The sequence below is a fragment of the Micropterus dolomieu genome, linkage group LG02 (assembly GCF_021292245.1).
Source record: "Micropterus dolomieu isolate WLL.071019.BEF.003 ecotype Adirondacks linkage group LG02, ASM2129224v1, whole genome shotgun sequence".
NCBI classification, from domain to species: Eukaryota; Metazoa; Chordata; class Actinopteri; order Centrarchiformes; family Centrarchidae; genus Micropterus; species Micropterus dolomieu.
The window spans coordinates 15738072-15765196 of NC_060151.1; the positions used below are offsets into that span (position 1 = coordinate 15738072).

The 27125-nt window shown below is 40.3% G+C and overlaps 1 protein-coding gene across 1 annotated transcript in view; it reads right to left on the reverse strand.

Annotated features, from left to right (window-relative positions):
• baiap2l1b (BAR/IMD domain containing adaptor protein 2 like 1b) overlaps positions 1 to 27125 on the reverse strand; it is a 32198-nt gene that overhangs the window by 4275 nt on the left and 798 nt on the right. Inside the window, exons 2-12 of the mRNA XM_046028385.1 lie at positions 24711 to 24786; positions 24295 to 24381; positions 16555 to 16616; positions 15060 to 15131; positions 14089 to 14223; positions 6210 to 6362; positions 5753 to 5908; positions 5101 to 5215; positions 4360 to 4576; positions 1899 to 1961; positions 499 to 715 (exon numbers count right to left, since the gene is read on the reverse strand). Coding sequence (XP_045884341.1) covers positions 499 to 715; positions 1899 to 1961; positions 4360 to 4576; positions 5101 to 5215; positions 5753 to 5908; positions 6210 to 6362; positions 14089 to 14223; positions 15060 to 15131; positions 16555 to 16616; positions 24295 to 24381; positions 24711 to 24786 — 1353 coding nt within the window. The remainder of the gene's footprint in view (positions 1 to 498; positions 716 to 1898; positions 1962 to 4359; positions 4577 to 5100; positions 5216 to 5752; positions 5909 to 6209; positions 6363 to 14088; positions 14224 to 15059; positions 15132 to 16554; positions 16617 to 24294; positions 24382 to 24710; positions 24787 to 27125) is intronic.

The following is a 27125-nucleotide window of genomic DNA, read 5'->3' on the forward strand; positions in this document are numbered from 1 at the left end:
GTTTGTACATGCAGAGAATGAAAATACCAAGAATGTCTGAGATATCACACATGCCTTAGAAGTTTTACCTACTCACACTCAGTTTTAAACTGCCCCTGAGTCCCTATAATAGATTTTCTTTATTTTTTTTATTATGTATGTCAGCTGACACAGAGTGTATCAGTGTGGTCAGGTTTCCAAGACATACCAAGCTCATCTGACACCACCTGCACGCACACAAACACACACAGTCATCAGCAGTCAGGATAAGGCTGCAGGGTACAGTAGCCATGCTATAGCAGGTATCAGGTGAGAGTCCTATCACGACATTACGGCAGGGCTTGACGGAAGGTCAACTGGGCCGATTACAATTACATTTCTCAGAACAATCATATTTAAAGGCAGGGATTAACTGTACTAGGCTTACTGAAGCATTTAACACTTGGCTTAAACTCTTGCCAAAACTGAGAAAATGTGAGATGCATGTACATTAACCAAATCGCCAGCCCACTGACTGACCGTGTGGAGATCAGAGGCTGCAGAGGGTGTGGGGGAGTGCTGGTGGTTGTTATGTGTGGTGACGGTGCTGGTGGACAAGATTTTGTTGTTGATGGCGTTGCGTTGCGGGGTGTCACAGTAGTCCGCAGGGGGGAGCACCATGGTCGCCTCGTCCGTCTCTGAGTCCTGGTGGTGGAGGTTGACCACACTTTTACTGCGGGCGGGGGCAGCAGACACACTGTAGAGTAGCAGGAGGGAAGATGTGAGAGATGAGGGGACGCAGATATATGAAAGAAAAGAAATAAATTGTAAATGTTCTGTATTTGTATAGCGCCTTTCTAATCTTCTCTCAAAGCGCTTTTACACTACATCGCATTCACCATTCACACACATTCATATACTAGCGGAACAGCCACCAGGGGCAATTCGGGGTTCAGTATCTCGCCCAAGGACACTTCGACATGCAGCCTGGAGGAGCGGAGTGAAGAAGGGAGACGGTAAAAGAGGGGAAGAGAAAAGGTCACTTAATCAAACTAATTACAGGACTTGAGTGTCTTGGCATGTGTGTGTGCTCCTGTATTTCTATCTTGGAGGGCTGTTTGAGGGCCTTATCTTGGGTTTAGGTTTACTGAATTTGATTCAAGTTAATCTTAAAGTAGATGTTAGGTTTATAGGCCTGATGTGGTACAGATTAAATATGGTCAGTGGAGGGTCCTCATCAGGACAAAAGGACAAGGATGTACATTTGTCTTGTTGTGTCCCCTGGCACTGGTTATAGCTTAAGCTTCCTGTTTCCATGACTTGCAGCAGTTGGCTGGCAGCCTCTCTGTGGGAGGTGGAGCACATTAAGAGCTAATAAATGAATCCAACAGGGATTAGTCTCTTTGAAGAAAACTCTCTGAACCTTCCCTCTCTCTCTCTCTCTCTCGTCAGCAGCAAAATCTATTCATCAGCACACAACATCCTGTTTCCTGATATTTTGCTGAGCTTGTCTGAAATATCCAATTTTAGATTCATTTCATAATATTTATATGAGCAAAAGATAATTAAATGAATCATGAGTTATGTCACGTAACAACACATACAGAAAAAGGTTTAATTTGGCTAAATTATTGAGAAAGATTGAAAGCAGAATATGACTCCAGCACAACAGGAATCAAAGGCTGGGAGAGTCCCTCATAGGATTAGAAAGGTTATCACTATTAACAGGCGTAACTAGAGCAAACACTGCCAACAATACAGCTGGCTGCAACATGAAACCTGCTGGTGTGTGTGTGTGTGTGTGTGTGTGTGTGTGTGTGTGTGTGTGTGTGTGTGTGTGTGTGTGTGTGTGTGTGTGTGTGTGTGTGTGTGTGTGTGTGTGTGTGTGTGTGTGTGTGTGTGTGTGTGTGTGTGGGGGCTGGAACGTGGAGTCTCCTTACCCGTTGTTATTCACGAGAGGTTCGGAGAATGCACGGCAGTAAGATGAAGGGAACCAGCCCCTCCTGCAAAAACAGCGACAAAAGAGAGAGAAGCCAGGTTAGAGATGATTACATCAGAGGCCTCCGCATCAGCTCTCATTGAACGGGAATCTGAAAGTTTCTCGAAATAAGTGGGTCGGTCCTCAACTCAGTTGCTTCCTCCGTCTCTTAACCAGAAGACACAGACAGACAGATGGGCTTCTTTTTTGTCCCCACATCGAGTATTATTGAGATACCAAAGAGATATTACAGTTTTCTCTATTGTATATGCTGTGTGGATGTATGCTTACGGTAACTATGGTAGCAAAATGCTGGAATTCATTACAGAAAACACATGCTGATGAACGGATGCCATGTAGATATATTTCTACATTTATTTATGTCATCTGTATGTTTGTCTGCGTGTAGCACCTTATCACCAAAGCAAATTCCTTGTATGTGTAAAACACTTGGCAATAAAGCTCCTTCTGATTCATTTCAAATGCCCTTTCCCTTTATTTTGATGGATTACATCTTAAACAATTCTTCCCTATTGGTTGGAGAGTGATTCTTTTCCATCTTTTCTAAGGTCTTGTGTTCAAGGTCTTATCTCAGACCTGCTGAGCTGACACACAACTAGAGTGTTTGCTTGGATCTTGAATAAATCTTTGCCATCGGTTTAAAAAAAAAAAAGTAAGTGTCTCAGTCAGATTTCACAAACAAGGTTTCTAGTGACCTCAGCAAGGGAATTCAAATAGCCATTTGTTCTTGCCCACACACATATCAAAATAAACTTGACTTCATTATGGAGTTGAAAAACATAGCAAGAACAACGTGATGAAGCTAGTCGAATGATTAAATTAAATTAAGGGGACTTTGCTCCAATGATTTCTCACCTTTATCTGATTAAATATTTTTTTTTATTTCTGCTTGAAAAAAGCATTTAAAAAGGATAGAATGAAAAGGTTTAGAAAAAGTGAGAAAGAGCTAGCTCAGACCAAGGACTGTGTGCTCTTATGGTACAAGAATGTTCGTAATCAGCGTGTAGCTGGTCAGCTTCTCCATGTGGATAAATGTTAATATTTACACATTTGGCCTGGAGAACAGGCGTTTCCTTCGTGTACCTGCGATAAAAAAGTACTCCTCACTCAGTCACACTCATATTAATAAGAGCTTTTATTTATTTGGGGAAGGATTCTTTCACTAATGTTTCTGATGGCCATTGAACAGGTTCACTCCTACAACTTGGCATTAATAAAAACCTTGCTCAAGGAAAGCTCACTAGTAATGCTAGCCAGGGGTGTTCACGCTACCTCACTGACTTTCCCCGGAGAGGCAAGCAAAACTGTAACAAGCCTGTTTCAATAATAAGACGGTGGGATTAAATCTGTTTAGGGAAAGTGACCATGATAATAATAAAGTCTCCAAGTCAGATTTTTGGTCAAATGTTGCGATGGGTTAGTATTTATTAGCAGCTCATTGTGATTCAATGTATCTCTGTCTTGCTGACATTTATTCCTCATCAATAGTGTGTGTGGGTATCTGAATCAGCCTAGGTGTTGCCAGGCATGTGTTGCCGGGATACTCTTTCAAAGATGATATAAGACAAAGGGAGAAACTCAGCCAGAGACTCAAATGCATCAAAGCCAAACCTGCAGGACACAGTCTATCTTGTCAGGTGCTATGCTCTGATAAACATGATGATATACACTTTAGCCTTTAGGCACTCTAGCTCGCCTTGCTCACAGCGGTGAGGCAGCAAGACCAAAGTTTTACTTTGCGGCAGCTTCAATTTTGAAAGCCACTCAGAAATGATTCCTTTCTGCCCTTGATCAGTTCTTTGGATATATTTGTCAGGTAATTTCAAATTCAAAAACACACTTCCAAGGGCTTCAGATCAAATCCCTACACATCAGAGACCTGGGGAGAGCGGACCTGGTGCCTGTCTGTGTGAGAGCAGGTGGTACTCTAAACTTCACTCTCTGCCTCGCTCCAGTCCGCTATCGTACATCCCACCCTCAGGCCATACTTTACTTTGATTTCCTTATCAGCGAGTGTTCCAGCTCAGGCAGCACTCTGCAAGCCTAGAGCTGTGTGCTTGCGTGTACGTGGTTAGCATAACAATCAGGCAAGAGACCATCTGGCCAGTTAGGACAGTGCAGTCCAACTCATATCAATCACATGACCGGTAGCAGGATGCATGACAAACATGGTAATAAGTTGGTGGTGATTATAATAAATTCACACATAAAACAGAATAATATATTGTTAATAGTCATTGAAATATAAGGTTAATGAGGTATACATTAATTGTGAGCGTATGCACATATGTGTCCTTATGTACAGCACAGCGAGTGCCCATGCCTTCACATATTTGTGGAATTTTAGTCTTTAGTAACAAATATTTGTTCTAGACAAAAGGAACATGTGCGATTCCACTCACTTTCCATTCTTCTCCAGTTCGCCGTACATCCACCCGTCTCTCTCGTCGGGGATGAGGAGGATGATGATGTCTCCCTCGTCAAAGCTAAGCAGTGTGCTGTTGTTGCCGGCGGCGTGGGGGAAAACGGTGCGCACACGTGGCCTATTCACTATATTGTTGAGGCCTGTGGCGACAGACACAGACCTGGCAAAATTGTTCTCCTCGCTGTTCCCGTGGTCTAGAAGGGAGGAAGGAAGAAAGGTAAAGATGAAGAGTGAAACCATTCTAATGGCTCTCTCTGTACTTAAATAAAGTCTAGCTATCTAGCCGCTAGATGAAAGTTTAGCGGATCATAGTCGATAGAATGGCAATCCAACTCAATATAAACCAAAATGTCAGCCTCATGGTGGTGCCAAAGGAAAAGTCAGTCATCAGAATTTATTGTATCCTGTAGGGACCTTGAATAACATATTTCATGGCAACCCATTTAATGATTGTTGATAACCAGACCAAACGACAGACTTACATTGCCACTAGGATGGCTACAAACTAACAATCATTTATAATAAACATTTGATTCAACCATTTCTTCCTGAAATTGATTTTTATAGCAATGAATGGGCAGTGAAACTGCAAAGAAAAAAAGTGACACAACCAAACCCAAGTTAAGTAGATACTACTTTTTCAGGCCAGAGGAAGCCGCAAAGTCACAGAGGGAGGTGCCAAATAAAAAAAACAATGCCATATTCCATGCAATAATACCTGGGATGTTGTTGGTAGTGGTGGTTACACTGGGGGTGCTGTTCTCCTGGGTGAACATGCTAACCAGAGGACTGGTCTGAGCCTTCAGAGGTGGGGCCGGAGGAGCAGAGATGTTCTGCCACAAGAACATTAATGATAATGTTAGGCCAGCACTGTTGATATTATAAGTATATTATTAGACTGAGTCACCAATACAGCTGGGGATAGTATTTTGGCCTCATCAAAATCTAAACATAAATCTATAAAGCATATTTAGCAAGATGCATGAATATAGTGCATGATCCAACATAGTGTAAGATCTAAAAAAAGAGCCATTTCCACTTATTATTGTTGCAGTAGTCATGAGAGAAGATAAGGGGTAACATTTATGTGAATATTAAACTACATTTTGCTTAATAAATGTAATTAATGCATACATAATCTTGTAAAAAAAAAAAACTAAAAAAAAAAATTGTATTTCAGCATACGAATATTCACGCTTCATTAATATGCAAACCTGTACAGTCAGGTACTCTTAAATCTAATCACATCATCTTTCAGATCAGATACCGTGTTCTACCACACAAAAGAAAAAATGCACTTTGATACAAGGCGGCAACATATCTAGCTCGTGAACACGTCTTTAATAGTCCCTTTATCCCTCTGCTCATACCACACTGTGCCGTGACGGGGAGGGAGAGGGCAGAGGTGTGACGGGGACGGCCGTGCGCAGTTGCTCGATCATCGTCAAGACGCTCTCGGGCATGTCGGTGGCATCGTTGCACTGGTCCTGCCAGCTGCTCAGCTTTTCCGTCAGTATGTCCCTGGCCTGTTCAGCAGGCACATAAGAAAAGATATTTAAAGAACACATGAGTAATCAGTAGAAACAGTGCAGAAGAATGTTCATCACTATGGTAACACTATGCATTGAGATTCCTGAGATTGTGGGTTTTAGAATAAGTTATTCTGGCTGGTGTTTTGATTTGAGTATATTTGTTGAAGGTTTTCTCCGTAAGGTATAATCTGATGTACTTCAAGATCCGAACAGTTAAAAATCTTGGTGACATATAGCTTTTCACCACCGTTGCAACTTAAATTCCAACATAAGGAGTAGAAGGAGTGTCTTGTACCTTGTCATGGAAGGAGGCTATCTGGTAGGAGAACAAGCAGTGTTTGTCCACCAGGAAACAAAAGCGTCTCTTCTCCTCCAGCAGCGCCTCCTTACAGCCGTCTGCAATGAACAACTGCATGTCCATCTGACGGCTTGTCAACGTTTCCAGGCACTGACAAAAAACATTATAACAACATTATACATTATAATAACAAAAGAATCCTATTTAAATGGATTGGTTTGCCTTTTGTTATCCACTGTCCAACAAACTAAAATAGATCATCTTGTCTTATCTTCCCGGCCACATGGTTTGCAGCCATCTAGTCGCTTTCACTGACAATCAGTACCCAAACCCCAACAAGAACAAATGATATTAAGGAGTAGGGCTCCTTTCTCAATATCCTAATCTCTCTCTTGCAGGGGCCAGACCAGGGGTTACTGTTTTGACAGATTGCATTTAGTGTTTAGTGAAAGGATAGTGCAACAGAAGGAAAGGGGGGTCAGGGCGCAGCAGTTGTAGGGAGGGGGATCTTATCTACACTGAAAACCTGGGATTATAAAAATGTCAAAAGGCTACTGAAAGAATCTTACACTAGTGTGTGCCCTTGTGCATGTACATGAAAGTGTCTTTCTGAAGTCACTTAATCTATGACTATGAACTTTTTTTTAAACTTATTTGATCATTTTTATTATCTTTGTTTATTTGAAATTATGTTGTTTACATGAATGAATGTAAGCTTCATACAGACACATTTCAGATGATAAAATGTAAATATGAGTGAACTAAACAGATAACAACGGTTTCAGAAAAAAGTAGTAACCATAATGTATTGTATTTAAAAAAAGAAAAAAAGAAAAAAAAAAAAAAAAGGGTACAATGTGTAAGAATTGAGACTACTCTCCACCTGTCGAATTCATATTCCAGAAAAAAGTGGGCAGCATTTCACATATCAGGCCATAATTACTGCTAACTGCCATTAGTAAGACCAGGACTATGAAGACACGGTGGCATCAAGAGGAAGAGCGAGAGTAAGGTCGGCCATCAGAGAGGCAGTGACAGCGTGTTGAGCCAAAATATCTACTCTGTGAATTAAGGGTTTATTTCAACCAAACCAGAGCTGGCAATTGTTAAAAAACAGTGGAAAACTAACCACAAAAAGGTTTTGGTCAGTTTTATTTAGTTTCTGTAAAGTTTGAATGAAGTGTCTTTTATGATGAATTAAAAAGGCAATTAAGCTGGTCTTAGTTTGGTGAAAGAGAGAAACTTAAATTCAGAAGGTGTATGCTTGTACTTCTTCACACTCTCTAAAATTCTTACACATTGATCTTTAAATGTAGTATTAACTTAGGATTGTTGCCAGGCCCCTAGAGGCGTGTTTGTATGGTGAAACCAATCGTTCACGTAAAGCTTCTTTAACGTTCTTTAACGTTTTATCCCCGACACCTTGTCAGAGCTACACTTGAGATCCAAAATTCTTATCCCACTAGCTGGATTTGACACGCCTGTAACGGTTGTTTATACAATGGCACACACCCTCTCTCTATTCAGCTCTTACAACGGTCCTTTTCTGAGGGCTTTATTTACCAGGAAGCTGTGGTGGGTTAAGTGCTTTTTTGTGTGTGGAAAGTTCAGATCTACTCTGTTAACCTATACCCAGAAACATATTGTGCATGGATATGTGGTAGACATTTAGAAGGAGAATGTTCTGAAGTTCAACGAAATTAATTTTAGTGTCACAATAGGGTGTAAAAATAAATAAGATCATTAACTTCCGAGTTAATTACTTAATCAAAATGTTTGTGTAACTGTTCCTCTGAGTGTTTTATTTCTATAAAAACAGTCAGAGAGGATAACAAACAACACAAAATAAGTGCAGTAATGATATATACCATGGGATGATAAAGACTTTGCTAATCTACCAAGGTAGTGATCTCTTTAATATCTACAATCATATATATCTATTAATTTGATTTTCCAGTCCAAGTCTAATCCACCACTGGTTAATTCATTTTTCCCCTCAAGCGCAAACCGTCCAAACACTGCTGTCTGTCTGCTTGCCCGAAAGAGAATCTGTGTCTCTCCAATGCTAGGATGTCCTTACATGAACACATCAATTTACGGTTGATGATCTCTCGCTCAACACCAAACATTATGATAACAGGCTTACCTTTGTGGCTACATGTCAGCAAACAAGCAGATGCAAATGTATGATGCAGACATACACACCTACACACATTACAGCAGAAACAGCACTCTCCACATTACTGCCCAGTTGCTCTCCCTTTATATCTCTTTTCCTGCATCTGTTTTTTCCAGTGACCTCGCTGTCCCAGGTGTTTGCATTCACCTGAACATCCCATAATCTCAACCTGCTATACAAGAGCAAGTTTGACTGCAGTAAAATCAACTCACGAATACTAAGTATCTAAAAAAACAAAATGTATAACACCAAAGTTAGACTGGGTTGAAACTCGTACAATAGACCAGTCACATACTGCAAACTTTAAATGAAACTAATGTTATTTAAAAACGAATCTAAAGTATACTCTTGCTTTGATGACTTGCAGAAAGCATTTGACTCTATTGTGTGTATGAAAAAACAGTGGTATTTCTGATACAAACTAACTTTATATCAATCGTCAATGTGCAATAAACATTTGCAGAATTTGTTTTCACAAGGACGTGGGGGTGGGGAAAGGTTTGGTCGCCAGCTAATGATACTCAATTAATCTGTGAGTAATTCTTTAGAGGGGGGGAAAAAAAGGCAAAATTCTCTGATTCCAGCTTCTTAAATGTGATTTTTTAAAACATTTGAGGAAGTCACTTTGTGCTTTGGGTAAACTCATGGGACATTTTGTAGTCCAAACAACTAATTGATTAATTGAGTAAAATAATCAACAGATTAATCAACAATGAAAATAAGTGTTAGATGCGCTAGATACACAAGCAAGTATACACCATTTCCCACACATGATATGATAAGGTGGATATGGTGAGAGGCGTTACCCTTACAGTAAAACATTGTTTAGGTTGTTTGCCAATTGTGTTATCATTTTTGTAGCCTACACAGCGTTCTGTAAAATGTCAGAGGCACATTCATAAACTTAATTTAAATTGCTAATGAGTGAACAATTTTATCATTGTTTTTACGTACATTGGAGCCAGCGTTTTTCTGTTAATGCTCTTTTAATTGCATCCTGAATTATGAAGAAGTTTGTAAAGTATGTTGCAAATTGAGCTCTCTAAATCAATCACTGATCATCTTTCTGACATTTAATAATAATGGCTAAATTTAGAACCTGACCGATAAATTGGTGCGTCGATATTATCGGCAGATATGAGCTAAATTGGTATCGCTGTTTATTAACAGCAGATAAATGCCAATTTAAATTCTCAATTATTAGAATCAGTTGAGCTCTAGTTGAGATATCACTTCTTTGCCGTTCTTCTCATTGGCAGGTCTAATGAGAGATGGAGCGGGCACAAGTATCGATATGCAAGCATGTGTTTAAGGAACTGTGCCCAGTTCCACAATAACAACAACAGAACTATGCATATGTGCAGATTTAGAACTCACAGTTTTAGTTGTGACACTACAGAGTTTTATGGATCGGGCTCCAGATCTCCAAACATGTATTCATCATTTGCATTCATTTAGCTAACTGAGATGTTCTACAGGGTAATTATAATTTCATTACTACCCTTGGAATTATTTATGATGTATCACATGCATTTAAAGTACTTTTAATTCTATTTATCCTTTCTTGTGTTTTGTTTTAGTAAGAAATACTGTAGCATTTCAGGCCAGTAAAGATCATTTGAATGGAAAATAATTAAAGGAGAGACCGAGAAAGAGAGAGTGTCAACACCTTTTCCAGAACTGTAGAAGTGGGTGGCATAATTTCTTCTAACAAGTGGATGAGAGGGGAAAAAGGGGGAGTGTGAAATCCTATTTTGACACACACACACACACACACACACACCTTAATCATTTTACATCTGTCTACACTGCAGCAAGCTTGTTGCTATGGACAACCTCTGTTTATTCTGAGAACTATAGGTAAGTAAGAGCAAGGGTTGGCAACAGAGAGATAAGACAAAGGAGAAAAATAAACAAACAAAACACACTACACATTTCTTCCAAAAATAAATCACACTTTTCCCTCTTTGTACACAAGATTAACAAAGATTGAGATATGTATCAAGGCTCTTGCGTGTCAGACACTAAACTTTTCAAAATTGTTTGACAGTCAGATCAGGATTGTTTTTGTTGTTATTTTTTTTTTATTAAATCCCGGCTCTGCTCACTGACTGATCTTTCTCTAGTTTTCGAAGTGTCTAGGATGTATGGTGAATCATCCGCTGCTATAAACTCCTGCGTCTAAACCCTGACACCCTGTCTGTTTGCCAGCCCGTCTCTGTGTCTGTCGGGTGTCTAAATCCTCATACCTGACATTAAATCAGATATAGGAGTACAGTGGCGAGTGAAAACACAAGGAAAGAGGAAACAGAAGAAGGTGAAGGAGTGGCAGAGATACAATGGAGAAAGGAATAAGAATGCTTTCAGTTTCTCTCTCTCAACTTTTGTCAGTGGGTTTAGAGTACACAGCGAAAATTTTAAGTCGATCTGATTAATTCCCTAGGAGGAGTTTGTTAAAGTGTGAAGTGTGTAAATCACCAAAAATGACATTAAATCCAAAATGGCCAACTTCCTGTTGGGTGTGGGGAATCGCTCAAAGACACTTTTTTGTACGTCTGAATATGATACACGTACCACAGAAATTTCGTACATGTAGGTGAAACTTCGGCCGGGAGTTGCTCTGTAGGGGGCGCTACCAAGCCATTTTGCCACAGCCATGTGCGAGACCCATAAACTACGAAATTTTTCACCCCGCCTGAATTGAAATGATGATTGAAATGTGTTTTTGAATTATGTTTAAAATTAGATTACTTTGCAGAAGAAAAAAAAAATCCTTCAGTTCCAATAGGTATTTCGCATGTTTTATGCTCGGGCCCTAATTATTTTCTTCAGCTCTGGTTTACAGCATGTTAACATGCTGGAATTCAAGTTTACATAACTGGAGAAAGTGATTTCTGGCCACCACTTTTTGTTTCTATCAAGTAGTTTTCTTTGCGTTATGATAAATAAACAAAACCGAATTGAAAGCTGAATTGAAAAATCAAAGTCCTCATAGAAAGTTAAAGCTGCACCAAACCTACATATTCGTGATATAACTGCTCTCTCTTTGACTTTGCCAGGCAGGTTGTAGACAGAATACACAAACCCTTAAACATTCACACACACACACACACACACACACACACACGCAAGCAAACAGGCAGCCTGACTGGATTGATGGCAGGAAGGTTATGTAAGATCTGAGACTGCTGTGCCCTCAGGGTTGCAGCTTTGAGATTAAACTCTAAGTTTTCCTTCTGTAGAGTCACTGTTAAGCTGATGATACACACAGCAACTTTTAGAGCAATGGTGCTGGGCAATGCTGCCATCAGTGGTAATGAGTAAAGATTACTGCCGTAATCCCCTTCCCACACCACTCCGCCACCTGCCCACCCCGCCGCTGTTCATTCAAAACATAGTCGGTCTTGCCACCAGCAACATTGCCCAGCAACATTGCTCAAAAAGTTGCCCCGTGTATCATCTGCTTTAGAGTGCGGTGGCACCGTGTAAGAACACTGATTAATTGTATGCACTTGGGTAAACCACCTCAGGTAACCGTGATGAAATCAGTAACTCATTTTCCAGCACTGGACCATGAATGATATTTGCTATAAACAGGGTATGAAAAGAAAGTAAAGAGTGATGTTGAACTGGCTAACTCTGCGTTAAAGGTTCTGTATATGAGATTCTAAACATTACATTAATATAGCAGCCGACAACTATTAGCTGTGTAAAGACATAGTGGAGTAACAACGTCCTTAGAGAATAACGTCACACACGCCTGTGTTGTACTCCAAGCTTCACTGTTCTGTTTATACAGCCGGTCTGGCTGTGTGTGAAAACCTTCTGTGAGGAGAGCAAGACAACAGCTGTTTCTTTTCTCATCTCAGAGCAGTGAATTAAGGATTGATTTCGACCAAACTGAATTTGGTGATTGTAGGAGCAATAAAATTAAATATATTAAACAATAATCTGCAAGGTTAAATTGTTTTTTTTCCACCGGAGTCTGGTGGTGAGCAATAGCAGTTACATAATAACCAAAAGATCTCACTGTTTAACAAAAAGGTCTATGTAGGGATCATTACCATAATGTTGTCAGACTCTTATGTCCCCTTTCCATCCAAGTGGTACCAGCTCAACTCAACTCGCCTTTGTTTTCCATTGGGCAAATCTGGTACCAAGTAGGTTTTTTCTCGTCAAGGTTCAAAGCGAGCTGTGATGATACCAAAAGGTGATGTGTCAACACTGCAGACTACTGATTGGTCAGAAAGAATAGTCACTATTCACTGCATGACCATTGCACGTGCCAGATGGGGTGTCTTAAACAAACTTTGATTGTAACAATACTCTCTGTATTTTTGTATTATTATGGCCTACGTGTGGAGAGGTGTGTGGCACGTGGTGTGTATTGCGTTGAAGATCACATCACGTGTTGCGTGGCTGAGGCGTATAAGCCAGAATATTTTGGTGAATTAAGGGTTTAAGTGACCAAACCAGAGTTGATGTTTGTTGGAACTGTAAAAATACTGAGAAAGATTGTTTTGATGAATTTTATTTTTGTTTCTGTCCAGTTTGAATGAAAGTTTGATGATCTGCAAGGTAAAATTACTTTTTCCTCAATGGAGTCTGGCAGGCTGTAGGGCCCATTTGTTTTGTTCCGAGATGTTGGTTCTCTTGTGCGACATTTAGTGGCAGTGAATGTTGCTTGCAGTACCTTGAAACAAACATACGTCTCAATAGTCCACATGGATTAATACAGTATTTTATAACTAGCAACTCTGGTCAAATGTGAACATTCGTCCTTGTATAGTTGATTGATTGTGTGGACCCTTGTATCAGTGAGCATACAGGTGGAGCAAGAGAGGATTGCATTACTGGTATATTTGTAGAGCAGACATCACCAAACAGAGACGTATGACTGCACAGACCAGACACTTCACACACTGTCCCAAGCTATGATGGTATTATTGGAACAAAACAACTGAGCCCCTGTGACAGTGGAATTTGTAGCTGTACAAAATAGTTACAAATGTGTAAATTTGAAGTAAATCTTAAAAATACATTTGGAGTTTCAAACTTGTAGTCTTTGTTTTCTTTCCCACAGACAACAGTTACACCTCATATTCTTCATGGCAGGTACACAAATCCTATTCTACAAATCATAAAATAAGAAACGCATATACTGAAATTTTTGCTACAGTTGCTGCAGTGAATATGGTGCAAAACACATTCACACATTTGTATCAAAAACGTGACGTCACGGAAAAAATTTGCACATGTGCAAATCAGTATATAAATTCATGCAATAGAGGTACACACTTTTTTCGATACACTTACAAGTCGATAGCTGCTTGAATCCGCCGCTATGAGTCTCAAATGCTGTTTTATGGATCACAAATGACAAGTGCTACACACTCACATATATACACATATTTCAGTGAAATGTGGAGCAAAACTGATTTGTTTATCTGTAGAGCCAGGGCCAGTCACTGTTCAGAGATCAGGGAACCCTTTTAGCAAATCAATGGGGCTCGATCAAATCAAACGACTGTTACACCGGCTTTCACATGGTGTGTCTCAGGCGTCAAGTTTTGTGAACGATTGTGTCTGTGTAATTATGTCAATGCATTTCTCTCTCTCTCTCTCTCCGTCTGTGTGTATAAAAGACAGAGCATCCATGTATGATGTGTCACGTGTCTTTAGTTGTGTCCATCTCACCTCGCTCTCCTTGTTCTCGTACTTGCCGGCGTTCTTGCCTTGGCTCTTTCTCCTCAGCTTCTTCAAGTCTGACTGGGATCTCTCCAGTGAGTCCTGCTTCATCTTGTGCTCCATCTGGTACCTCTTAAATGTGGCCTGGAGCAGAGGAAAGATCCCTGTGAATGCTGGAACAGAAATCTGATATTTGCCAGAACCATGTAGCTACCAAGGCAGCTGAAATCAAGAGTGAGTTTGCTCTTTTAGAATAACCGGCTCAGTGATGAAAATTTTTTTCCCCACAGTTGTCTAACCCACACATTTATTTTAGTGTTTGGACTATTTCTGAAACACATGTTATTATTACTTTTATTTCACTTGCCGTAACTGACATTTTATCAATACACTGATTTGATGTAATGATGTCCTGGCTAAATTTGCCATTCAGCAGAAGCAGATTTGACATTCACCAGTAAAAACTTTATGATTAAGTTAAGCATTAACCATCACTGATTCCAATGTGAAATTAGTAAAAAACAAACAAACAAACAAACAAAAAAAAACCACAACACACAACAACAACCGCTTTTTTGCTGGAAAAAATAAGCTTGTTTTCCTTCTGTGTTTTGTTGCAGCAGGAACTCCCATTAGGACATACATTTATTTGCCATGACTGCAGTCATAATGACAGAAAATTATAGCACTGAATTGCTGCAAAGAATTAGATTACACTTCAAGTGTTTGAGTGTAAATGAAATCCTCCTGTCATTGAGTGATCAGTTTCCATCCATCTACTTGCTCGTTTTGTTCATGACTGTCGATTATCAAATAGTCTTTAGCTTACAGACATGTCTGTGTGCGGTTTCCAATAATTCCCTGTAAGCGACTAATAAACATGTACCAGGCAACAAACCGATGATGAGAACAAAAACATACTTTCATATGGCAATGTGCATGCACAGTGTTGTGCAAGTGCACACACAGAAACTACTCACTGTCATGTATTTGACATCCATGTCAGTCTTTCTCTCCAGCTCGGCTATTATCTCCCTGTGGAACCTCTTGAACTTTGGGGGAGGAGGAGGGACCAGAGACAGGAGATGGGAAGAAGACACACTGATGATTACAAACTTGGGAGGATAGAGTGCTACAGTTTGTCAGCGGAAAACAGGGAACACGCTGTAAGTCTCAAAGAGAGAAATTGAAAGTGATCATTTAGAGTGATCATCGGTACATGTGTGCGGGGGTGAGAGCCAAGGTTGCGCTTATGAATGAGTCAGAAACAAAGCGTGGGAATAACCACTGACTTCTCTCAATTTCTCTCTTTCTCTCCAGCTCCCTCTCATTAGTGTGAGGGTGTCGAAGTGTGCTCATCACCGCATCATTGTTGCGATGCAGCGGCGGCGCCCACATTGGCGGACCAATGAATTGGAAGACCTCATTATTGAAGACACACAGATGACCTTATCGCACACACACAACCTCATCCAAGTCCGCGAAAGGTTTTCTTCCATCATTTTCTCTGACCTGACTTGAAGCTGTGACTCACCAACTGAAGTCCATTAATAAGTCAACCCACCCACTAATGATGTTAGCAACAATGTGTCAGAGGCCCCAAAGTTCAATTTTATTTTCCCAAGCACAAAGCTTATGCAACATTAAGAAAAAAAATAAATAAATAAATAGTGATACCCTGTAAAGATCTAAAAGTTCTATGTGACAACATAAATGTTTCCAATGATTGTGGTCAATTTGATTAGTGGATGGACAGAAAATTAAACAACAATTAGTTATTTATCAAATGAAAATACCAAACATTTGTATGTTCCAGCTTCTGCAAAGTGAGATTTTGCTGATTCTACCTGATGTCATCACAAACTGAATCCGTTGGGAGTTTTTTCTCTTCTTTTGTCAAATAAACGATAACACTTTGGGCTCTTCTAAGGTACATCTTTCCTTAATTTCTATAATTTTACATACTAAACAATTATTAAATAAATTGAAAAGATAATTAAAAGATTATTTAATAATGAAAAGAATAATTAATTCAAGATCTACTTTGGTGTTAGCATGCTAACAGCCTAAATGAGGCTGTACTCCAGCTGGTGTTATCCCAGGGCATGTTGAGACCTGCCCTGCTCTCAGCAGGGAAATAAACCAACAGGTGCTCCTACAACCCAAACCTGTTGTTTCCCTTCCTCATCTACCCACTTTTTTATTTTGCTTGTCTCGGAGGGGAAGATTCTCCTATCCTCCCTCTGATAGTGTCTGTCTATCAAAAAGTAGGAAGAGGAGAGAGAAATGTGCCGGCAACAATTAAATGTCGTTTAGCGAACTGTGTCTTCACTTGCAGTTGAATGGAAATATTCTGAGCAACAGGTTGAGTGTGTGACAGTTCTAGACAAAGTGAATCTGGGTGAGGCAACGCAATTTACACAAGAATCTTCGGGGAAGCATGTATGCAAGTGCAAAAACATATCTAGCACTCACATTTTCTTCCAGCTCAAGATGAACCTTCCTGTGGACCTCTGAAATTTCCATCAGCACTACACCTGCCACACAGACAGAGGAGGGAGAGAGAGGGGGAAAAAGAAAAGTGTACAGATTAATGTCAGAAGACAGGCCAACAGTAATCTAATTGTTTAGTCCTTTTTTTAACAGAAAATATGATTTTATCTAAAGCTATTGCGCAACACTTGACAATAGCGAACAATGATAATGACGACAATATAAACGCTACACTGTATATGAATGAACGCATGTCTGAGAAGTGATGCGCATCATTTGGAACATCAAAACCCATGAAATGTCCCCAGCTACAGATTATGTTACAAACAATTCCCTTCACTGAGTTGAAAGGAAAATAAACCCATTTGCTTGGACCAGAAAAACCAGGCCACCTACTGCTTGGCTAATCAAAAAGAGCTCAGATGGCAGGCAGCCACAAATTATAACCTTCTGTCTTTGCACGTTGCTCACAAATGCAATCAAATTAGGATTATAGAGCAAAATTATGTGGAAAAGTGTAATTAAATTTCCTATTGACCTCCCCGCTACATTACACAGCACGCAATCAGTGATTTAAAAGTGATCATTAAAATAACAGACCATTTCGCAGCCCCATGAATATAGCTCACTATAAAGCTTGTTCTAAGAAAAGCTAAAAATTTCATTATAGTTGCCAAACACTCATCTAAGACTTTTGCAGCATTATGTAGCACTAAGAGCAGTGACACAGCAGCCAGATGGCCTTGTGTCTTTTTCTAACATATTGTCTGTGGCCTGCAGAAGAAGAAGATATTATTATATATTTTTTTCCCCTTTTGGGGTAATACAAACTTCAATTCAATTTTTACACACACACACACACACACACACACACACACACACACACACAAACAGAACCTATACATATGCATTAAAGTATGGAGTGATGTCAGACAGACCACATAGTCAGGTGCTTTGGGCAGTTAGGCCTTCAGTGCCTTGCTTATGGGCACGTCGGCAGTGCCCAGGAAGTGAATTAGCACCTCTCGAGCTACCAGTGCACACTCCGTACTATGGACAATGCTGGACCGGCCACCTTCCGGTTCCCAAGTCCCCCCGGAGTGAGCTACTGCCTCCTCCCTCTCCGATAGCGCTGCTCACAGACTGAAAAGGCCTCTGCTTTGTGTATTTACACTCCCATGTGTGTTTTGTTGGTGAGGTTCATTGATCAAAAAAAACTATTTTAACACCCCTCAGATTACTGGTAGACATAAAGAACAATGTGTGTGCTTGCAAAGATGTGTGTGGGCCAACGATTCTGAAAAATTGTCTAAAGACAGATGGAGGGTCACTTTTCTCAAGAAGCAAAAAGAGAAATACAGATGGAGAATCAGCAGACCTACAGCAGCTGAACTACAACTTCAGGCTGTTTTAAAAAAAATTTACATCTTATAAAACAGAAAATAATTTTTGGACACAGTCCTCCAAGAGACACGCTTAATATAAATTTCTATTCCAACTATAATTAAAATCATAGAAAGTGTACGGATTATGTTGGGTACGTTGTCTCTATTTGCAGCATAGACGTAGGATGCATGATAGGTTGCAGACTGTCTGTCTACTACAGATTCATTTGTTGTGTTGGGCATAATAGCAGGATGCAAATCATCAGTATGGAAACTTGGACACTGCATGTTATGACTTTTTCCCCCACACGGAGCTTTTCCCTTAGGCATTCATTTTCCGTGTACAGTGAGTAGATGTCACAACAAAAAACATTCTTCAGTAGCCAGCAAGTACAGCTGTACTGAACACTGGGGTGTTAACAGTGATGTAACCTTGAGATATGTTTTAAAAACAAGATTTTCCGGACAGCAGAGCACACTAACAGCTAATTTGTCCATAACAAATGTATGACTTGGGCCATCACAGAGGGCACCATGTTGGCTCGGTGAATAATACTTTCATTCAATATTTCCCTATCTGTTAAGGTTTGTAGATGCTGTTGAACAATATTACAACAAATGTGAAAAGGAGCTGTCTATGCAAACCTCACAGGAAGAGTTTTTAAAGATGAATAAAAGGTGCCCTTGTGCTTTGACAGGAATTCTCTCAGATTTCTCCACAGCATTCAGACGTGTGCAAATTTACCAAAAACCCTGACACGCTTTCAACAGGCTGCCAGTCTGACACATCACTATGACCTGTACGTTCGTCAGTATGTAAACACTGCCCTTCCCCACTTTTTACGCCTTGACTGCCCCACCTTGCCTTAGGGAAAGACTTGCTCTTTCACTCAGCTCGACAGATAAAGACCAATGGATCATCCCAGTTAAAGTGCCCTTTGACATAGTGGGAGAAACGGGACTGAGGGGGGGAGCACCAGCTGGGATAGGATGGGAGGAGAGGGGAGAAATTATGGAGGATGTGCATAGTAGAAAAGGTACAGTAAGTATTGAAAAAATAAATAAATATATAAAACTATAAAAGGGATAAAGAGTGTGTTAGAGTGCTGGATTAGGGGGGGAAAAAAAAAAAATTTTAAATAATAAAAAGGAGGGCAGAGGCTCATCATGGCAAAGAAAAAGAATTTCTCAGAGGGACCCTGGGGTAGAAGTGACCTAGGCACTGAAATGGCCAAAACTGAATATCTGACACATCTGATCTTAAAGTCTCCTTTATCTTCCAATAAGGACTGCGTAATCTTAAAAACGTCAGCGGGTGTGGTATAGACTCAAATACCTGACAAACTGGTTTATTTGAAGGACATAAAAGTTGTGAGTCATCAACATGTGACTACATCTCAATAATGAAATCAATGCAAATGTGTCATGTTACCGATTGCACACACCAGTCTGTCAGCTACAGTAACAGTCACGGGAATCAGCAGCCTTTTCCCAGCAATTCACACTCATTTATTTACTGTTGTCACAGTCTGTACCAAACATTGCTGGGCAACAAGTGTTCTCAGTCAAGCAAGGTATGAGGGCAAAAGTGTGTCATGATGTGGAACAGCAGAAGCAAACCACCGCCATTAGCTAACAACACTAAACCGAGATAAACCTACACAAAACAGATGGGCTGCCTACAGTCATGTTTACCCCGCCTGTAAATGGGTCTGAAGTCATGTCTGGACACACATGCTTTGTGGAGCACTTTTACATTTACTATTATAGGGGTGACAGCTGTTACTCAAATACAAAAGGTAGCATCTGACAATGCAGTAGCTTTTGGCTTAAATCAGTCATACAGTAGGTAAATGTGAAACTGCAAGAAGGTTTTAGATTAGAGAAGATCATCAATAATGTAGTTTCACTCAGACATAGTGCCAAACAGTCGCTATCTTTGTTTCTACACTGCCATGTTACATGGAAGACAGCACCTACAGAAAATGCATGCTTGTCCTTAGTACACTCTAGTTTACCTGACAGTATCTGCTGTTTGAACACCACCACTGATTTAAAAGAATTGGAAAATGCAATTTTAGAGAAATCCAACACCATAACCAACACCATGATATTGAGCTAACAACGACACAGCAAGAAACGTAACTAACATTAGCTGTGTTGTGGGTTAGCAAACTATCGCTAAAGTTACTGCTGCAAAGCCAACATGCAGAGAGGATGAGACCGTCCTGGAGCCGGCACACCTGCTCCGGACAGTGATACTCCCATCTCTGCTGGCTAACATCAAAACAGCAGCATGTCTTGGCAAACTAGAAAGTAAGCTGAAGGACAAGTCATTTAACGTTACCTTTCACACAAATCACAGCTGGAATAACGTTGTGTGGCTCGGCCTGAGCCACTTTTTGTTTGTTTCCCATTTACAGAGCCAGGGCTGAGTACAAACACCAGATTATTTTTCAGAGCACACACTGAGCAGACAGACAGCAGACCATGAGAAGATATTCACTGAATTTGACAAAAAGGCATGTATTGGATTAGAATCGCACACCCAACTCTAAATCAGTTCTACCTTGCCTCTGGTGAGCTGCCAATCACGCAAGTGTGTGTGTTTGCAGAAAGGCAGAAAATAAGCTGTGTCATCATAAAAATGCATACTATGAACAATGATCACTTGATTGCAACAGATATTAACATTACAAAAATGTTATCAAGCTCCATTCTTGTGCAGTGAGCTCTATGGCTACTTTGGAACAGAGATAAAGTAGAACACAAAGTAAAATATAGTCTGAGAGTGAAATAAACAGAACTGAATGTGTGCAAAAAATAGAAAAGGGAGAAAATAAAATATAACTCCTCCCTACTTTGAGCTGATTTTGAAAACAACATTTTGCTGGTAGCATGCAAAGCGGCCCACAGTTCTTCCACAGTTTTTGACTGTGGGCAAAATAATCCTGGCATCGGAGAGAGCCACCTGACACACCATGCAAACATGTTTGGATTATGTAAAGTGGGCCTGATGCCATTTGAACAGGCCAGGACCATCAAAAGGACACGTGTGTGTGTGTGCGCGCTGTAAAAGGACAAGATTGGATGAGTTTAAGTTGCCTGCGGATAACACAATGCTGCACTGTCATAGTGTTTCACAGTGTGTTAAATGCACAGCATGTAATTTTCTCACATCAAGACAGTAACAAAAGACCTAGTTTGATGACACTGAAGTAGCATGGTACAATGGGAGTTGTCTTCACCACAATTGCCTTTACTGCAGTCAGCTCATGCTAAAAATCAGTGTTCGGGCAGACACCTAAAACCCTTCACCCGGTTAGAATATATAGTTAAAAATGGCCAAGATCTAAAAAGTGCATCTAATAAATGTGGCTTAACACTAGATAAACAGTCATTTTATGACAGCTTCTGCCAGACAACCACAACGCTGACATATGCGCAAAAGGTATATGACGCCATTGTCAGGCAACCACATGAAACATAACGTTACCTAGAATAAAATAGAAACATTTTGTATAAAGCACACAACTGCTCGTTTTTAAACATTTAATCCAGAAAAGTTACATATTATATCTTTAAGTACTCTTCAGATTTTGTGGCAGCAGTTGCAGGGTCCTTCTCAAAATTCTCAGAGGTAACCAACAACATGTTTTAGTTTCCAGCATCAGTAAGACTTCGAATAAAATTATAAGATATACAGGCTGAACACAGGAAGGCTCAAACGTATGGTGTCTATATATCCCGATCTGACCAGAAAAGGAAACAGGTCAGATACCCGAGTGCATGAATGAAACAACTGTTGACATCTGAACTCTGGCAGGGGAAGAGGAGGAGGAGGGAGAGGGACCAAAGGAATTAAAAGGGAGAAGGTAGGAGGACGAGGTGCTCCAGTCCTCCACTGCCTCTCGAGAGTATCTGGTTTCTGGCTGGCAATGAGTCACTGAAGCTCAGGTTTCTGACGGGGCAGCTTCACTACATCCACTAGCAGGCTGAGAAACAAGATGCGGAGACTTCCTTATTCATTGTGAAACACCTCACGATTCTAAGGAGAATTTCTGTGTCCTTATTATTCTTTAAGCGGCTGGACATCCTGGCTGGTTATGGGGTTGTGTGGTGCAGATTCCAGTTACAATGCATTTGGGTTTACGGGCCCAGTTCATTAGTTTAGATGACTGTTTGTAGTGTGTATTTAATCACCCCTGCACTACATAATCTCCCATAATGACTCAGACTAACTGATATGTCATAAGACCAGAGTGCCTCTCCCTGTTTCTGTCCATCTGTCTCATACAGAGATTAATGGGTGCTGGAGTCCACAGGTCAGGGGTGAGTGCGACTCAGCTGGGACATTATGACTTTACCATTTAAAAACTGTTTTGTAATGCTAATGGAGTGTCTACATCATGCGTAGGATTTATCATTTTTCAAAAAAGGGGAATTCATCTGTCATCTTATCTTATGGTGACTATCAGATGATTATTGGGTAAAAAAAAAAGGGACTTTTTTAATTACTTAAATGGACAATGATAATAATCAGCAGTTTGTTTGTGTCCCTCCCCTCATTTCCTCTTCACTTCCTATTACAGGAAGCATATTCCAAGCTGTGCTCACCGTAAGAGGACCTGGTTTACTGTAAAATGCTCTAATTAAGGCCCTTTTACAGCAGGAACCAACAACACATTTTTAGGTGAACAGCCAGCAGTCTTAAGCCCTTGTCATCCCTTAAATAGATGACATGCCAGTTTGCCTTTTAGATACTGAAAGTGCATCACCGGCACACTGAGTATATTTTATAACAGATGACAAACCAGTTAGTAAACGTCTATAATAATATATGTCAGTCTAAATGAGGGAAGATTACAGACTAAAATACAGTAGACACATATAAAGTCAACCACCTGTAGACTTCGACAAAGCTGGCTGTTGGCTGAGAAGTTTTGACCGTGGTTGAAAAAGTACCACAAATCCACTGAAATTTCTCCTGCAGCATTGTCCCTTCACAGTTGTCCAAACACTCAATTCTTTGCAACAAAAACAATGACTGTTTCCGACATGCTGAACAGATGGAAAGTTGAGATGTGGATTTATAATCACACTGTTATGGACATGAATTCATTTGAGCGCTTCATTTATGAGAAAATTACAAACTTTTCCAGCCAACCTTCAAGTCTACACTGAATGTTTAATTTTTTGGGCACAGTATTACTTTAAGTGTGCCAGGAAATTGACACCAGGTGGCACTTCCCATTGTGCTGCTGAATTTAATTAGCAGTTTTGCTGCTAATCAGCAGGGGAGCTGAGAGACATACAGCGGTTAAATCAAAGTGTGCCACTAGTGACAAAGAGTTAGGACGCTAGACATCTTTGGACTGCAAATGAGCTTGTGGGAACGGACGCCTGGGGAGATGGCTAGAAACAAAACAGTGAACCAAACAAACCCAGTGCCACGGTATATGTCTAAGCTTAGCAGGCGCACAGTAGTACATGCATCACAAGCATCATGCTGGCATTAATCAAAGTGTAACTGCTGCCAGGCTGCAGTGCTCCCTGGCTTGTGCATCTCAATGATAATGAGAACATCCGAGAGTACATGTTTGTACTTATTGTTTTCGTTTAGCTTCTTTCTTCAAAACAGGACACCAATTAGCTCAAAATTCAGCAGCAATGCCTTTAACTGAAGAGCCACGCCACAAGCACTTCTAATAAAATAACTGGAGTTGGTTTTCATATGTTGTAGGCTACATTTAAGGATTCCGCACTGTTTATCAAATTATATTCTTTATGAGACTCACTACACATTCCTCTGTCCAGGTTGAAGGTGAACTGGTTTGGCCATCAGGACTTTTTGTAGATGGACTTATTTGCATCATGAGCTCAAGCTGGTAGAATTTTAAGCCAGTGACTGGAGGTATTTATGTTACCTTGCTTTATCTTGCATTTATTACCGTTTACTGTATTGATATTTTCCTTGAATAAATTTTCTATAAAACTGCAATAAACCACTACAATTAAAAAATTACGGTATGCAACATAATTTATTATAAATAGTACGAGAAACTGTTGATGTCTGATGGCCAGGATGTAGAAGAAATTATCCAGAAAATGTCTTCCCTAAATTTCTTCTACTTATATTGATAGATTACAGATATATACTGTTTATATGCAGCCCTGAAAACCAACAATAAATGTTTTGGAGACCAAAGTGAGATAAACAACTACTTCAGGAAAGCAGGAACCTTCTCTGCAGCAGGAACCTTCTCTGCACTATGCAAATTCCCCCCCCAGTTTATCCCAGTAGAGAGCCAGAGGACAGGGCAACACGGAAACTTACCTAATTCTCTGGAGACAGGAGACACTGCAGCACTCTCCCCAATCTTAGACATTGCATCAAAATACAACTTTCCCGCCAGGGTCATTGCTGGGAAAATGATGAAATGATCATTAATATTTGCCCACTGAACAACACCTTAAATAATATCTAAAAGGTACAATAATTTGTCACTATATACCTTTGCAAAACAAAAAAAAGTTCAATTCTATTCAAACAAAACCTGTAAGGCAAAACACCAAATATGTTTAATGAGCCTTGGTTGTAAGACTTACAATGGAGTGAACAAATAAAGGACACCAGCTCAGCAGTAAAAGCTTTTACTCTCCCAGCCATCCTTTAACCTCCTCATCACAAGCATCTGTTTTTCTAAATTCTAATTTACTGTAAATGTTAATTAGTTTAGTAAAATTGCTCACCAGCCACTGATTTCTCATAGTTCTTGCCCAGGTTGACCAGATTCCTCAGTCCTGGGTTGAAGTGATCCATAACACTCTGGGTGGGTGGAGACAAAAGGAGAGACATTTAGTTATTTCATTCAAGGTTTTAAATTGTTATGCTGTTGAAACACTTCAGGGTTATCAGGTGAGTGATTGTCCAGTAGACTGAGTAAAAACAGATGTGAATAAGGTGGGCAAGAATGAAATGCACACAGTCATGTAAAACCCTATTGACAATTTATTAACTACGACTTGTGACCTTAAGGCACAAATTCACCTGCATGCCCTGCAAGCAGTCTTACATGTTACGTGGAAAACAACACAAGAGACTGAAGAATGAAAAATATTTACTGCAACACGAAAAGAAAGAATGCAAGTACAAGAAGGAGAGGAAACAAAACCAATTAAACAATGAAGACATTAGAAGAAAAGATTTTCCCAACACCCTAATTTGTTTTTTTACATAGCCAGTCTGCCGGTCCTCATTCTTAACATTCCTTGATCAATAGCACAGATTGGAACGAACATCCATATAATGTCTTTGCCTTAGCACTTCTAGCTCAACGGTCATCACCCACCTCTGATTCAGATCTTAGGTCAATAAATGACACATAAGCTACAGATAGGAGGCTGACCGATTTAGAAAAAATTTTGAATTGTATAGGAATACACACAAACGTAACATAAGGGTAGAAAAGAGGCTCTGTTGTAATGGGACTAAATGAGAAAATGCATGCGTGTGTGTAGCCGCTTGTGTGTACATGGAATGGGGCTAAGCCATTGGTTTCTCTCCCTTTGTCTAGTTTAAATTTCTCTATTTTTGCCCCGATATACTCAAAATCCTGATCCGACCACCTAAAGTTGCCTGGTTGGAATAAGGTTTTGGTTGTTAGGGCAAGAATTTCATACTCAGACCAATTCATTTTGTGTCCCGAGAATCTAGAAAAGGAGTTGACAGTGGATAAAAATGCAGGGATGGAAGTCCCTGGACTCCATCCTTAGTTGAAGTGCCTGTCTATCAGAAAGCGGTGCAGTACTTGTGGTCACAGCTTGCTGATACTGTGCAGAGCCTTGTCAAACTGATCTGATCCTTTGATTTTTTTGAGTAGCCTGGTACACCAGAGTGAATTTCACACGTCGCTTGTGGAGCTTTGTTTTGCATTACCTAAACTTTTGCCTCTGCATCTCCACCGCTCTGGTATAGTCAGGAATAATCCCAATTTTATGGCCCCTTCTGCTGATATCCTGCTTCTCTCTCTCTGAGCGTTTGGCTCTCAGACATCTCAAAAACACAGGAACTTTGCAATGATATCCCTCGCTGGCCTGCCATCTTGATGCACAGCCAGAGTATCGATGTGCCCATTCAATGATGAGCCCTTTTGGACAGTCAATCCCCAGAAGTTTCGGCATTTCTCCAGAAATTCAACAGCGTCCCTGTCTTCGCAACCTTCGGGGAAACCTCAAAGTCACAGGTTGTTCCTTCTACTTCGGGCCTCTAAATCGTCGATAATAAGGTGAGACAAACAAATTCCACAGTGATGTCAGTAGCTCCAAGTCTAAGCAACCATAAGCCAGGAAGTGTCATGTGATCCTCTCCCAATTTTTAAAGGCCAATATAATAACGGTTGTTTGGGGTCACCACCATCCTCCCCCAGGAGCCAGAGCTAATGGCTACCTTGCTGTATAATCTTACCACACAACACATGCAGCCAGCTAAATTATTAAACCTGGAGTCTTTTTCCTGCATTTCATCACATCAAGGAGCTGTGGGGGCTGTCCCAGGAGGAAGCCAGTGGATAAAAGTTGTTCAAGAAAGCTAAATGTGTTTCCTCTCTTCCCCTCCAGCCTCTTCATACATACTCCCCTTCACTTTGCCACCTGTGGAGTGCAGCATGCAGACCTGGCTATACAGCGTGGTAATTTATTTGGTGAATCGGAGTGTGACTCACTCTTGCTAGGTATATTTTATATTTTTCATTGATTCAATTTCTCTTTTAACGCCGATGAAGACACATTCACACACAAGCCCTTAATTCTTAATATGGAGCAAGTGAATATTTATTAAAATTGTTCTGAAGGACACTTTCCCCACTGTCCAACAGCAATTCACTTTCAAAGCACCCAGAGAGCTTTCTTTTCTTTAGAAGATAAATTCAAGTTAATTACTGGATGGCACAGATGCCAGATTACACTAAAGAGCAATTCAAATGATGCTGATCAACCAAGGCAGCTCTTTAATGAGGAAATGGCACTCCTAGGGTGGGGCAATTTTCTTCAAAACCACTGATCCAAACTCATTAATAGTCAGTTACTGGCTCTCAGGAAGTCTGAATCCCAAGTAAAACTGCAGCATTAAACTGCAGTCGGTCTGTACTCTGGGCATTTTACTGATCA